Genomic DNA, 16,336 nt, shown 5'->3' with positions numbered 1-16,336 from the left:
GATGGCGCCGTGCGAAAGAGGAAGAAGAGGGAAAATCGCGATCCTCTGTTACTTGGCGGCGTGCGATCCGTGATCGACGGGGCGACGTTGCGCAAGATCGGGAATGGAGGAAGCAATGGTGGTGGCGGTGACTTTCCTCAGGCGAGGCAAAGCGGCGTGCACATGGTGGCGACACCCTGTTCCCTCGCGCCGGCTAGAAGAGGCTACATGAACCATCGAAATCATGATTTTCATCCGTCACTACAGTATTTAAACCAGTTATGGTTTTGGGCTTTCTTTTAAACTAGGTTTGGTTTGGGTTCAGACTGATTACTGTAGTGAACTGGTTCAATCTTTGTTCGCTTGGTTCAGTAACCAAACGACCTTTGATTTGATCCAAACCAATTTTGTTTAATTTATTTTCATAAGACGAAGCTCCTTATCTCTTCCGTTTTACCAAAATATCTTTCATCATGAACCAAACCAAGTTGGTTTAATTTTGATTCAAAATCAAACCGTCTAGTTTACTAACCAAACGACCTCTGATTTGAATGAAATCAGTTTCGTTCATTTCGTCTTCGTAAGACGAATTCCATCATATTGTCATTTGTCTAGTCCAACCATACTGTATTTCTCTCATTCTGAGAATCCAATTCTTAAACTCGTTTAAAGTCCTTTGAAGAACTTATAGTGCATGTGACCCAATAGGTTTTCGGTTATGTTAGTCGTCCGTAATTAACCATTAATTATAAAATAATCATGAGTGACACCTAGTAGTACATTATGATCCCCAATTGATCGAAAAATCAACGATTGATTCTAGAACAATTTCTAAACCCTTCAGCAACTCCAATTAAACGTGTCTCGTTCCTTTCACCGTCTTATACCCGCTTGGTTCAGGACATGATCTATGTGTCGGTTCCCACTAGGTTGACTACGTGAGACCTAGCTCAAGCTAGCTTTCTTGTACTGTGGATTCAAGTTACATGTACATGTGGCCCAGGATATATGTAATCTTGACATGTAATGTTTTAGTCAAAGACTTTTAGTAATAATCTTAACAAGCGGCCCAAGATATACGTCTCTTTTTTCAAGGAACGGTGAATTTTCTGTAGACTATTCAAATACCTTTGAACACTTCGACTTATACCTAATCATCTCGGGTTCACACCTCCTCAGAGATATTTGCTTAAGATGTCAAAGTATAAGCCTCCATGACCAAAATGACTTGAATACCGCAAGTCAAAGGAAACTTGCACTTAAGCTGCACTGAGATATTCATTGACATATGTATAAAATCATATGAAGTCTCAAGGCAGGTCACTCCAACGAACTGTTTACCTTTAACCAGCATCTATGTTTAACTCTTAACATCCAATGTCTCTACTAGTGAGATCAGCGGCTTGGCTAACCAAGGAGTTTAAACGTGTTAGTCTCAACAAAATCGATGACGTCCGTGCTCATCAATTCCTTGACTAGGGGTAATTTCAATACATTCATAATTGCTCATGTAGAGATGCTTACTAGTTGTGATCCAATCACAAATTCTCTCATGCTATGAATCGTATTTCGAGTATTCAGTAAATGAGTTTAAGATCCAATCAAACACATACGGAATGCACACTCAAATAGTGAATTGTTATTTATCCAATAAATAATACAACCATAAGATAATTGTTTTAGGACACCCCACAAATTTAACAAAAGCAAAACATAATAATAACAGGAAAGAAATAGTTTTCTAAACTATTTTGGTCTTAACTTCATATTTGCAGTGAAACTCTAGGTCAAATCGACACCTACTGTTCCCTTTACCGGGAATACATTCTCACCCACTTCACTCGAAGAAATTTATCTTGTGCCAATCAAGTCCTCCAAACTTATTGAACTTTTGCTTAACCTCGATCCTCAGCCCCCAGGATTGCTACCGCTAGACATCCAGTCCTCCAAACCTGCCTAGTTTTCCACCTGGTGCACTTGATCTGCCAAGTCTTTCTGCCTAGTCCTCCTGATCAGGACTTCCTTGCCCAGTCCTCCAAATCAGGTCTTCCCACATAATCCTCCAGATTAGGGTTGTCAAACTTCCAGCTAGGACTTCCACTGCCTAATCGCAACTAGAATTTTCTTGTGCTTAGCCGCAACTAGGGCTTTCTTGTGCTACCTGCACATTCAGTTCAGCTCATCAGTAAATGTTACACACTTAACTTAAACATCAATATTAGTAGTAATTTAAAATTTGTAAAAACATAAATTTTATTAAAAGAACGAACGAAACATTCATAAAGATCCTCAAGTTCAAGAGAGGAACTTTGATATTATTTTATGATTTATTTTGATTTTAGTGAAGTGGATAGCGAGTTAGATTTCAATATTCTACGATGATGGTCATACAGGCTCAAAGTTTTTCCATCCTTTCCATCATTACAAAAGAAATTTTGATTTATCCAGTGTCAGCCATTGTCATAGAACAGACATTTAGTTTTAGAGGTACTATATTTGATGAACAATGATCTACTTTGTCTCCTGATTCTTTGGAAGCATAAGCATTACTTGATTATTCGATGAGAGTTAAAAAAAAAGAATATAATAAATGCAATTTTTAAATGACAAAGTAGAAAGACTTTGATATTGAAGAAATGAATACTATGAGAATGAGAAATAGAAGTGAATAATAATGTCTCTTTTTAAGATAACAAGAGTAAAAAAAGTAAGTGAAGTAAGTGAGCTTCAATTCTCCAAAATCCTAAGGGAATACGTACACAATCTAAACAAGTAAAAACTCTTTATATATATATATATATATAAATTTATAATTTTTAAATAATTTTTTAAAAACTAATAATAATCTTGAACTGTGATAAACTGTAAAATTAAACTGTGAATTGACTATTTCGAATCATGAACTATAATTGTCTTCGATGGTTAAAGTTAAAAGCCATCTTGTACAATTAAGATTAAGAGTCATCCTTTCAGAAATGTTGAACTGACAATTTTGAATAGTTAAATCATCGATTTTGAATCATGGTTAGGTCTATCTTGCTCCATCAACATGTATTCACTCCTAATATGTCAAAACTTAGTGTTAGATTTTGATTTTATGAATTGAAAAAGGTTGATATTGAAAATTGGATTCCTAAAGAGGGAGAATAATTGGAAATGTGAAAAATATTGAATTAGGTAAGTTCAATAAAAAAATTTAAATTTAATTCGAGCTTAATAAATTTTTTAATAATAAGGAGAAGGCCTAATATATTAAAAATGGATTATTTTTTTATTAATTTTTTTAAAAATAAAAATGATACGTTGAGAAAATTAACTAATTTAATGATTAAATTAAAAATATATATACTTTTTTAATTCGATCTATTTAGTTTAAGTAAAAAAATTGACACCTGAATTGAAAAAGAAAAAAAAGATAGATGGTTATATGTATTTAAATCATAATATATATATATATATATAGAAATGATATACTGCGCGACGGTATCCTGCCCGACTCGTGCGCGACGCATCCCAGTCGTCCACTGCCGAATCGCGTGATTCACAGCCGTCCGTTTATCGCGATTGCATAGTATTTCTCCTCGGACCTTCGCCGATTCCCACCGTCCGTTCATCGCCGTCCGACCACCGATTGCCGCCGGACCGGGCCCGTAGGAACCGCAACTCATCGGCGGTCCGGCGGGTGCCGGATTCCGGCCCCGATTCGGCCGGAATCCGATCGGATTCCGGCGAAAACCGCCCGCCAGTGTCTGGCGGCGATTTCCGGATTCCGGCCGAATCGGGGCCGGACTCCGGCCGCGGTCGACGTGCCCGGTGCCGGCGCGTCGACCGCGGCCGGAGTCCGGCCCCGATTCGGCCGGATTCCGGCGAAATCGCCGTTGGATGAATCTGCTCTGTTTCGGCCGGAATTCCGATTTCTGGATCCGGCCCAATCCGACCGGAATCCGATGCCGATGTGTGCGCCGTCGAGTTGCGGTTCCAACGGACCCGGGATGGCGGCCGGCGGTGACCGGACGGCGATGAACGGCGGCGATGAACGCGAAGAGGTCCGGCGGTCGCGTACGGGGGTCGGGTTTTTTCGTCGGGCAGGATATCAGACCTGATATATCTGTATATATATATATATTTTGAATTATGATTTGAATATTTTTAAAAAAATAATAGATCAAATGTTGACAGGAAAGAATAATGAAAAATAAGTGCTCCTAATTTTAAAAATAAGATATATTTTTTAAAAACTCCATAATTTTAGAGGGTCCCTTAATCAATTGCCGCTATCTTCTGATCCGAGCGGACATGCATGACGTCAGGAGCCGTAAAAGTAAAACACAGTCGGGAGGGCGTTATGTTTGGAATTCTGTTATTTAGGCCACGCCCAAAACCACCCCACCCACCGACCACACTCATACACTGCTCGCTCCCTCTGTTCTCTGCTTTCCCCTTCCCTTTTCTTTCAACACAGGACACCACTAGCAACAGAGCACCTAAACAAGCATTTCGAGGCGCGCTTGGAAGGGACAAGACCGATGAAGGGTTTCGTCACCATCTCTACCTCATTGCCGGCCAAGCGAAGGTGGCGCCCGCCCGCCGCCGTGGTGCTCGTCCTCGTCTTCTTCTCTCTCCTCGTTCCCCTCGACTTCCTCTTCGGCCTCCACCGACGCTTCCCCGCCGGTGAGTCTGCCTTTGGCTCTGCCTCTGTTTCTTTTCTCCTAGTCTCCTTGGATCTGCGTTCCGATCGTACACTCTGGTCTTCGATAATTCTGACCTAATCGCTCCCGAGAGTTTGGAACTTCGCATCCAGATTGTGCGGAGAGATCTACAGTGTTCGGTTCGTAAATTGAGGAATTAATTAAGTTGGTCGTTTAAGTTTCTGTGCCACAGTTATTGTTTCTACTTAAGAGATCTTCCACTCCTCGGGCGCAAAGTATAAACTCTGCCATTACTGTTCTCGGGATAATTTTTTAAAAGTTACCACGGCGTCTTTTGATTTCTGCTTGTTTTTTGTTAGGTTACTCGAGTGATGATCGCCCACCTTCCGTAAGCTTATCTGTCCGAGATTTTAATATTGTCCGCGTGCTAATCTTTTGGTGAAACGTAATGTTTGTGACTGTTATGATGGCGCAGGAAATCGGCTTCCGGCACTTGGGTCATCTGGATGGTTTCAGTAGCTTCCCTCAGGTTTTTGTATTGACAGAATTCTCTCTCTCTCTCTCTCTCTGCTAAAGGTACTAGTATGATTTCTTGACAGTTGGCCTTACTTTCAACTTCTCGTGGTCTGTCTCAGGACGATACTTCAAAGATCAAGAAGCTCGTTAGAAGATTTGGATCCTCTCTATCAAAGGTTCACAGTCTTTCTCGCAATGTTACTGTCGTAGACTCGGCATCTGATTCTAATAATAAAAGACTTTTGTTCTTTTGTCTGTTTCAGGATGCTAGCGGGAATCCTAGGTCCAAACAAGGTGAAATCTTCAATAATAGGCCTATCAGTAATTCTAGTCAGCAGCTGTCTGTCGTAGAGAAAGGTATTGTTTCTAACTGTCAAGGCAATTGATGTCCAATCACTGTACATTCTAGAAGCTATAAATTCTTTGTTAAATGTTATTGTAGTATTCGTCATCACCATCATCAAAACATGTTTGCCCTAGTTATTTGGGGTTAGCTACATGGTTTTGTTTTCCTCCATTGTGCTCTTTCAACCAAAAGACAAGCACCATAAAAAATATTCTCTTTTTTCTTAGAAGTCCATAGCTTGAATATGAAACAAAAAGGATAAATATTAAAAATTGGAACTTGATCCTTTTTTCTGAGAAGTCCATAGCTTCTATATCAAACAAAAGGCTAAATATTAAAAATTGGAATTTAATCCTCACAAACTGGTAAGTATACTGGATGGCTTAACATGATACTGTATGCTCCTTGGCAAGGTGGATGGTGATTTTTCATAGGTTTATGTTTAAATTCGAAGGGAAGTTGAAGGATCCATAAAAATTGGTTTTGATCAACTTTATCCTAAAAGGTTTCCAATCTTTTGTTTGGTCCTCTATGTATGATTCTCAAAGGCTATTGATAGTGCCTTATTTTTTTTCTTGTCTGCAGTTCTTTCTGTGCCATTAGATTCACTTCCAATCTCCATTATGAAGGTATGATTTCCTTTTCTTTATCCAAAATTTATATGTCTAAACTTTATATATATGCATGAGTGATTTTTCTATGATGTTCAAATGTTTCTGATAATTCATTGATAAACAAATATTCAAATTTTATAGCCATTGGACAATTTAGTTGCAATTTTAAGGGTCTGTTGATGTTCTTGTGTTGTTTGCATCTATCTCTGGATAGTTAAAAGTAGAGATCATGCATTTCCTTTCAGTTGGGTGGAAGAGATGGCAAGAACAGCAATACCAAAGATCAAAAAGTTGAGGAAGTCAGCAATTTTTGCCAGCTTGAATTAGGAAGCTATTGTCTTTGGTCCATTGAAAATAAAAAAGTAATGAAGGATTCAATGGTGAGGAAACTCAAAGACCAGCTTTTTGTTGCCAGAGCTTACTATCCAAGTCTAGCAAAACTCCATGGGCAGCAGAACTTGTCCCATGAGCTGAAGCAGAACATACAGGAACATGAACACATGCTTAGTGATGCCATTATAAATGCCGATCTTCCACGTTCGTAAGTTTTTAGTGTTGTACTTCTGTGGTGCTTTTAGCCTTTTTATCGGAAACTATTCTTTTAGATTCTTCTTATGAATTTCAATGCATTTGCTTGACTTGATATTCTTTTTGTCATTCAGAATAGAGAGTTGTGGACCTATATAGCTAATTGACCTGTCGTTGTTTATCTATAGAAAGTATGCCCTCCTGTTGTGCTATGCTAGGTGTCATGATATGTCTTCCATTGGCTTTGATGTTTCATCTGCAATGTTCACATAATTTTACTTATCTTTGGTGTTTGTGATGGAGTATCTTGAATACTATTTGTATTATAAATTTATCCCTTATATGTTGTGTATGTTGGCCATTGAGATTAATTCTTATATCTTGTTTGAATGACACAATGATGGCTTATTAAATTGGACCTAAAATGCCTAAAGCCACATGTCTGCATACTAAATTCCATCAGTTAGCATTAAATACTAGGAATATATTAAGTGGCACCTTGTTAAGTTCTAAATTTGGAATCTGGCAACATTGTTTTCTTATAGGCAAAATCTTAATGATTCATCGAAACCCTTACTAGATGATATTCTGAACGCATATTTTATAGGCTCTAGCTTTCTACTTTTTTGCATGACGAACCTAATGTATATATATTCATTGATTTCAGTGTGGAAAAGAATATACACAAGATGAAGAAGACAATTGCAAAGGTCAAAGCATGTGCTGTTGACTGCAACAATGTTCACAAAAAACTTAGCCAAATACTTGATCTTACTGAAGATGAAGCTAATTTTCATATGAAGCAAAGTGCATTTCTCTACCACCTTGGTGTTCAAACCATGCCAAAAAGTTTTCATTGCTTGTCTATGAGATTGACAGTGGAGTCTTTTAAACTTTCAACAGGTTTCAAGAATTCTCATTCTAATAAACTTGAACTCCCCAAAGTTATGCACTATGTAATTTTCTCAAAAAATATGATTGCTGCAGCAGTTACTATAAATTCAACAGTGATGAACTCTGAGGTACCAACCTTTAACCGAGGAACTACTATAATTTACAAACACTGTGTTTTATTGATAGGATTTGATGAAGTTTCTGTTTTTGATGCAATAGGTCAACCAAAATATGGTTTTTCATGTTGTCACAGATGCACAGAATTACTATGCAATGAAGCTTTGGTTCGCAAGAAATTCTTATAGAGATGCAGAAATCATTGTCATCAATCTAGAGCAACTGAATCTTGGAGACCATAATAGCGGCCTCTCAAAGCTGTCATTGTCAGAGGAATTCCGTGTTTCCTTGTATAAAATTGGTCAACCAAAAATGAATACTGAATACATTACGACTTTTGGTCATTCTCACTTTCTTCTTCCAGAAATTTTCAAGAATCTGAAGAAGGTGATTGTTTTGGATGATGATGTAGTTGTTCAACATGATTTATCATCATTGTGGAATCTTAATTTGGAAGGAAAAGTAAATGCTGCTGTTGAGTCCTGTAGGCTGAGACTTGGTCAGCTGAAAATGCATTTGGGAAAAAACAGCTATGATCCCAACTCTTGTATTTGGATGTCAGGACTCAATGTTATTGATTTGGAGAAATGGAGGGAGCATAATGTTACAGGTGCATACTTCCAACACCTAACGAGTGTAAGTGACACCTTCAAAAATGGATTTTTATCTGCAGTTGAAATCTGATAAGTTCCATAATAGTTGAACATCATCAACACCATTGTGTTATTAGACCAAACGACTTAGATATGGATATTGACCTATGAATTCTATGAAGGCTATACTAATAATATTAAGATTTCTTATATTAATAGCTTTAAGTTATGTCAATCATAATTTTATTTTGGCTACATGGATATTGACCTATGAATTCGATGAAGGCTATACTAATAATATTAAGATTTCTCATATTAATAGCTTTAAGTTATGTTAATCATAATTTTATTTTGTCAAACATGTTCGTACTATCATGATCTATTTCTCATATATTTAATTGCTCCTACACAGAAGTACTTTTGATTTTTTCCTTTTTTAGTTACCCCACATTTTCATCTGATCATTCTCACTGTTGCTATGTTAACTTTTTGTATATTTGTCCCCATGAATGTCCAATATTCTGATCCACAAAATATGGCAAGTCACATTTTAGTTTTCTTTTTTTTATTCGAAGGGGCACATGCGGACCATGACTTCAAAAGCTTCTCCAAGTTCAACCACCTACCATGTTGTTTATTTAATTATATTGTATTTAGTTTTTATTGCTAATATGCTTAACACATACATTTTCTCTACGAAGTTGGTAATTATGTTCTTTCCTTTTGCAAGGAGTAGCAATAAGATAAGTGCACCTAACTTAGAATCATTTATCACTTATTAGCTTCCATCATCTGACTTTCTCTAATTATTAATTATAAAATACAAAATGCTAGTTTCAACCACCAAGTACATTTCCATCCGTTTTAGCCTTGCTGGGATTTGGATAACTTTTTTTTATCATAGATATCTTATTTCATCTCTTCATCCTTTTTTTTTCCTAACCAAATCAGTATTTAAATTTATGTTCTTTATAATGGATAGTCCAACATTCTGACTATATTTCACACACTGAATTTCATCATGAAATGTCTATGCGATTCCTAAGAACAATTTTGCTTAGTTCTTTATTGTTTTCTGTGTTACTTTTTATTTCCTATACCAACATCTATTTGACTGTTCTGCCTCGTGGTAGATTGAAACAAAGAAAGAAGCAACTTTGAGAGCTGCAGTTCTTCCTATAAGCTTACTTGCATTTCAGAATCTTGTATACCCACTTGATGAAAAGTGGTCATTGCCGGGGCTTGGTCACAACTATGACATCAATGCGGATGCTATGAATAATGCTATATCATTGCATTACAATGGCTATATGAAACCTTGGCTTGATCTTGGCATACCAAAGTACAAAGAGTACTGGAAGAAATTTCTGACAAATGATGAAAGGTTCATGGATGAATGCAATGTCAACCTGTAGCTGATATAGCATGACTTATTGGAAGTTTTGGAATGCTCAAAAAAAGAAGGTGATTCACGGCAAGATGTCTAATTTAACCTACTGTTTGCTATCTGATATTGTAATCCTCTATATTTGATAAAGCTTTACATGGCAATCACTTGGGTTAGATGAAGAATTCTGGATTTTTGAAATTCATGGCAATCAGAAGTCAGCTTTATTTAGCAGTTAATCAATAGTTGGAATTAAGGTTTGCAGTTGCTATGTTGGATGATCTGGAAGGAGCAACTGTTAGAGGACAAAAGATGCACATGGTTCTTGGTAAACATTTATCCTTGTGGAAGTTGATTTTCATCCTCTTTTTCTTTTCCATTATTTGTTGTCCCCTACTTGAATTTGATTTGTTCCAATGACTTTTATTGCAGTGCAGAATCATTTTTCTCTTCACTATTCTCAGTCATGATTGTTATTTTGAGTAAAAATTGTACAAATACAATTTTCTTCCTATTTTATTCATTGTTGGGAGTTTGTACCGAGTAAACAAAACTCTAGTGGTTTTCATCTTTAACTTTTACATACTCTCTTTTCAGACTATTAAACAATGACATTAGCATGTTAAATTTACAATAGGATTCTTAAGTCTGTGTTGGGTAGTTGCTTTAATGCTTTCCATTTGAACTGTATTAATTTGTATTGGATGAAGGCCCGATGCTTGCATGGAATGGCTGATGACATTCTATCATTTATGGTGCAGTAAGAATTTATTTAAAAGGTTATTTAGATTTATTTGGGAGTTTATCTATATTTTACTTGTGTGTTTGTCGAGAGGTTAAAATTTACATGGAAATTTGTTAAAGTTTTTATATAAATAAATCATGTTTTTACAAAGAACTAGTTTTTTCTATATGATATTTAAGGTACCTTGATCAAGTAATTGAGATCATGGTAGGTAATCTTCTTCAAGGGGTAGGGCACTCTCGGGGGGAGTTATCATAGGTATCATTTTAAGATTAATCCTTTTAGATATATATCAAACGGGGAGAAGTGAGAATGAAAGATTTAAGTTAGAAATTATAATGAATTATATAAAAAGAGGGAGATGAGATGCTTAGGAAATCATCATTGACATTAACACTATGACCATTAAAAAGTATTATTACTTTTGTTTTGCAAACGTAGGTACTTGACACACAAAAGTCTAAGTAGACACTTAGCATGAAAAAGTCTAAGTTGAATATTGAAGACTTGACAAATGAAATCCCAATAGTCGATGAGGATTAGATGGTAGGTACGATGAAGTTCTAGTAGATCAATGAGGATAAGATGTTTGATAAGACAAACAAGTTCAACAAGGTACGGATTTTTTTGGCACGGTGAAGTCTTGGAGGCTTAGAAAATATTTTGACATCAAGGTAAAACTCTATGAAGGGAGTTTGTGTGAACATGTAACTTGGGGAACGAAGGGAATTAGAATTGGGCATGAACTCAATCTTAGAAGTAGCTTGATTAATATGTTAGTTGACTAATACTTGTATCAAATCGACTAGAGAGTTGATTGCTAAGTTAACTAATTCAAAATTAGAATGTTGGCTCTTGGTGAAATAGTTGATTAGTTGGGACAAATCAATTAATTGGGCACAGTATTAGTCAATTCAATGGTAATCTAAAAATTTATTGTTAGAGTAGATTGATGTGATTAGGGCTATCAAAATCAAGGCAATAGTCAATTGATTGACAAGGATTAGTTGATTGATCACTAGAGAAGTCAGATTTCAAGAGAAGAATTTAGATTTGGGGATTTGCTTATAAATAAGTGCTCAAAGTAGCTCAGGAAGACATAGAAGAAAGATACAAGGTTGAGTCTTGCTCAAAGTGTTCCACATCATATTTTTTTTATTAGAGTGCTTCTGGTAAATAACTCTTATGTTTTATATCTTATTTTGTAAAAGAGATATTTTATGAAGTTTTTTTCACCTTTTGGTTGTTGATTGAGGAGAAAATTAAAGGTGTTCAAGAAGTGATTGTTGGTATTGAGAGTACCATATTAAACTAATGTTTTGATGTATGATTAAGTTTAAAGTTAGTCTAGTTGTGATCTGACGAATTTGTCGAGTTTACAGGTGCAGATAACTTGACAAAATGAGAAAGTCCTAGTTGAGATTCAGACAATAGCTAAAACATAGTGGGACTAGGCAACAAGAGTCTTAGTTGAGAACCAGACAACGCCACTGCAGTGGAAAATCTTAGTGAGAGTAGGCAAGGAAGATCTAGTTTGGAATCAAGCACGGAAGAACTGATTGAGAACTAAGCAAGAGAGACCTAGTTAAGAACTCAATGTTGAAAGTCCAAAAGAATTCGTTGGGAGTTGAGGTCTTGACAACTAAGTTTAGATGAGTCAGTTGGGAGCTGAATATCTAACAAAAGTATGTGAACCACTTATAATACTATTACTCATACTTGTTAATGTTTATCGTGTAGGGAGATACTTGATGGTTCCAAGTGACCGGATGGGATTTTGGATGATTGGTTGGGATAAGTCTGGACTGACGGAGTCGAGAGGTTCTAGGCAACCGAAGTGAGAAGCGGGGTGACCTCGATGTTTGGGAGATTGAAGACGACGTGATCCAACAATCCGGAGGAAATTGTCAAGATTTTAGTTTGACCACGCTCCAGGCGCTCGAAGGGAGGCCATGTGATCGGAGTTCGTGAAAATATTATTGATGAAATAAAATTTGTCACCATGTCAGCAAGCTCAAGGGGATTGGAAGGGACTTTTAGTCGATCGGAATGGTGCCAAATCAGCTTCAATGAGACTCTATAAAAGGAGGCTATAAGCAAAGCTTTACAACAATCAATCATGAATTCTCGCTCTCGAAACTTTGCTCTTGTGCTTTTGCTTCCTTGTGTTGATGTGCTGCACGTGTGCTTAAAGATCAATGACAACTTTGATCTTTTAACTTTTACTTTTCAAGTTGCCATATTTTGTTTCTATACGTGCTTAACTTTCAATTCTTGTTAAAGGTTTTCTCCACCTCCAAAGACTTTCTAGAATGGAGATATTTTAATAAGAATCTTATTTTTTTATTAACTTAAATATTGTACATTAATCTTGTTTAATCTTTTATTAGATTTTGTATGCTAATTGTGTTAAATACTTTATTAATTCATGCATGCTAGTCTATTCAAGTATTCTTTAAATTATTACATATTTGGCTTAAGATTTAATTGGTTGCCATTTTGTTTAATTAAGTTATTTTATTTTTCCACTACATACTTTATGTTTTATTTAGAATTTTACTATCATCTCATAAAATTGTTAAACACTATTTATCCCCTCTAGTGTTAATTTAATTCTATAAAATGATATCAAAATGAGTTGAGTTGATAGTACGTTAGAAAATTTTAATTAAGTGTATGTGTAGGCTAGATAAGATGTATCCTGATGCACCTAGTCAAGTGGAACTAGTTGAGAGTCACCTCATTTTAAGTCAATTAGATCAAAGAGTTGCATTAAGCTAGTTTAAGTTTGTTGATTCTTCTATTAACTTTATCTTAAAAAGTAGCTGTTTAAAGTAAGCTCATGTACCTCGCAACAAACTATAAGCTAATTTAAGATACTCTTACTTAATTAACCTAAAACAAAATCTGAATCTAACCTAAGGTCGAATCTGTGTTTTGAGTCAAATCAAACCACAACTAAAATCTATAATAATTTTAAATTTGAGCCTAGCTTGAGCCAAATTCGAACCCTAATCACAACCAAGTTCAATCCAAACAAAACCACTACCTTGACCTAGACCTAATACAACTTAAATATTTGTTTGCAATATTTTGTGTGCTATTTACTCAAGATTTGTGAAAATCTTGGAGAAATTTTCATCTTCTAACTTTGCATAAAGATTCGACACAACTCGTCCTCTTCTTTTCGATGATAATAATTTTATTTATTGTAATCGAAGGATGGAATACTATCTCATGAATGAGAAAGAAAATTGAATGATAATCAAGGTAGACTTCGAACTACCTAGATATTCAAATGGCGAGCTAGCCGAAATCAATCACTAGACAAGTGATACTAAAAAAAATGTCCAAGTCAATTCTAGGGCTACAACCACACTGTAATGTGGTCTAACTCAGGAACAATTAAGTAAAGTAGGACCTTTAACAACACTAAAGAAATTTGAGAAAAACTCATTGAACTTCACGAAGGTTCAGTCTACATATGAGCATAATGTCTAAATGAAGGAATGTGAGTCGGTAAATCAATTATATTGCAGATTCAAGGAAATATTGAACGAAATCCACTAAATTGGTGAACAAGTCAATAATCGTGACTTAATTAGGTACGCCTTTAAGGCTTTTCCGAGGTGACCTTTTGGGCATCTATGATAAATGCTTATAAAGAGTAAAGATCTTTCATTAATCAAACTACATGAATTCTTTTGTGATTTTGAACTTTATGAGAGACTAATCTTGATCAGAAAGGGAATGGTATGACTTCAATTACAGGTAAAACTGATGGAGTCAAATCCAAATTCAAGTCAAGATCCAAACTGAAAGAAGAAAACGAGTCAGAATTCGAGTTTGAATCTTTAACTGACAAAGATGATCTATCTTCAGAAGTTGCCAACCTTGTTAAAAGGATGGTCCAAAAGAAGGAATTCTCCACAAGGTTCATAAAAAGGGAGATTTCAAAGAAAGATCAAGCAACTTCTTGATGCTTTGAGTGTATCAAAAAGGGGCCTCCGGGGCAAGGGGCATTCCAAGGGTTCGATCAGAGTGCCCTCTTTTAAAGAAATCAAAAGACCACCTTTTTGACAAAGGGGCATTCCAAGAGTGCCCTCTTTTAAAGAAATCAAAAGACCACGACAAAGTTAAAAAGAAAACATTAAAAGCAACTTGGGACGAGTATTCATCAAAATCTGAGTTAGACTTAGATCAAGTTAACTTCTTGGCATTGGTGGCAACCAAGGAGACATCCAAGGTCAGGTCTGAATCAAAGTTCGATTTAGCCTCAGTTCAAGTCAAATTAGTGACTCAGACAAGTCTACTAATGAGGTAATGAATCCTATAACTAAAAAAATTATATCTTACAATATCTTACTTAACTAGAACTTTAGCTAAGTACAAGTCCAAAGTTAAATATTTACTTAAAGAAGTCAAAAACCTTAAGGAAAAGATTAATTTTGACTTATCAACTAAAGTAAGGTAAGTTGGAACCTCAACTCAATTGTCAAATTTGAGGAAGAGAATTCAAACTTGAAAAATCAAGTTGATGAGTTAAAATCAATGTTGGGCAAGTTCACATTAGGATCCATGTATCTAGACATGATGTTTGGATCTCAACAAGTTGTGTACAACAAGATTAGACTTGGGTTTAGCTCTAGTCAAAATCATATTTCTTACTTATCCTTGTTAAGTATAAACAATCATGCTAAACATAGAATGTCTTAGGTTCTCGAGTCTTACTTAGTCAATCAAGTAAGAAATAATTCCTTTTAGGTGCCAAAATAATATGTTCATTATGTTAACTCGATTCATGCTAACTCAAATTATGCTAACTCATGCTCCAAATTAAGATGTGTTAGACCTTCAATTTAGGGGGAGATAACTCTTAGTTTTACTTAGACTAGGCTGAAATTGTCTTAAATCAATTTCACATGTTAAAATTTATTTTCACATGTTTCTTTACTTACGTATTTATCTCTAGTTTCCTCTATAATTAAGTTATAAATTTATTATTTTCATTTCTTTTAGATACAAATTTGAAATATTTTAGATTTTATCGTAGATTGAATGTTCTTATAGATCTAGGTAGCCAATATATTTCACAAATATCTTAGGATTAACTTTCTATGTACTGAGCCACGTAGACGGACATGAGATGCTAGGTCCAAACTTTGATTTTAGATATTTATGTTCGTGCATCGATATAAATCATGGCTAAAAAATCAACATAAACCATTTTAAGTGATTTACCATGTCGACAACTTGTATTTTTATAAATATCAAGTTGAAAATTCTCTTAACTTAATTAACTTGTTAAAGGCTTCTATTTGATGGATAGTTAAGCCAAGACAAATGTTGGATATTTCAAAAATATTTTTAAAAATTAGTTTACTAAATAAAATTATTTTTGAGTGTTTATTTAAATACTTTGCTCAAAATGATCTATTGGGACTTAAGTTAGGCTTAAATTCGTTTGCTAGATTTGTTTTTTAAAAAATCAAAAGTTTGACTTTTTCGATCACTCAGAACTCTTCTAAGCACCCAGACTCTTAGTTGAATAAAGTGATTAGGTTTCTTTACTTTGTTGACTTGTCTTAGTTTATTTTGACTTGTATGAAATTATGTTGATTTGTAGAAACGTTTGACGTTAACTTAAAATTTGTTTCAGCTAGTTTATCTCAAGTCTTACTTGTTCATTCCAATTTCAAGTTCTACTTATTTACTCGTTTACTCAATTTTCAAGTCTTACGAGCTCATTTAATTGCCTTGTTTCTAAGCTTAGTTATTTACTCTATTTATTTCAATTCTTCATTGCTTGTTCTTCAATTTTGCTCATTATTTAAACATATTCATTAGCTTATATGTTTACTAGTTAAAAAATTACTTTGACTCGCTTTCTTGTAAATTTCAAGTCATGATCATTTCTCATTTTGACTTGTCTTTGACCTTAGACACTTGCTTACCTTGTTCATCCTTC

General features: G+C 35.2%; 1 protein-coding gene across 2 annotated transcripts; it reads left to right on the top strand.

The window, feature by feature from the left end:
- The first annotated feature begins 4,505 nt into the window (after window positions 1-4,505).
- LOC141826792 (putative galacturonosyltransferase 7) lies at window positions 4,506-10,094 on the top strand. Of its 2 annotated transcripts, none has more exons than XM_074714092.1 (10): window positions 4,506-4,650; window positions 4,988-5,016; window positions 5,104-5,157; window positions 5,264-5,320; window positions 5,408-5,501; window positions 6,076-6,119; window positions 6,350-6,645; window positions 7,300-7,654; window positions 7,746-8,279; window positions 9,370-10,094. In XM_074714092.1, the coding sequence occupies exons 1-10, from the start codon at window positions 4,506-4,508 to the stop codon at window positions 9,649-9,651; spliced, it is 1,890 nt and encodes a 629-aa protein (XP_074570193.1). In that variant the 3' UTR covers window positions 9,652-10,094. The 2 variants fall into 2 exon arrangements, with proteins under 2 accessions (XP_074570193.1, XP_074570194.1); XM_074714093.1 differs by having other exon boundaries at window positions 7,746-8,253; window positions 9,370-9,452.
- Window positions 10,095-16,336: the final 6,242 nt, after the last annotated feature.

The sequence above is a fragment of the Curcuma longa genome, chromosome 4 (genome assembly GCF_044706935.1).
Source record: "Curcuma longa cultivar G26 ecotype Majalengka, Jawa Barat chromosome 4, ITB_CL_G26_1.1, whole genome shotgun sequence".
Classification (NCBI taxonomy): Eukaryota; Viridiplantae; Streptophyta; class Magnoliopsida; order Zingiberales; family Zingiberaceae; genus Curcuma; species Curcuma longa.
This window is presented reverse-complemented; position numbering and strand designations above follow the sequence as displayed.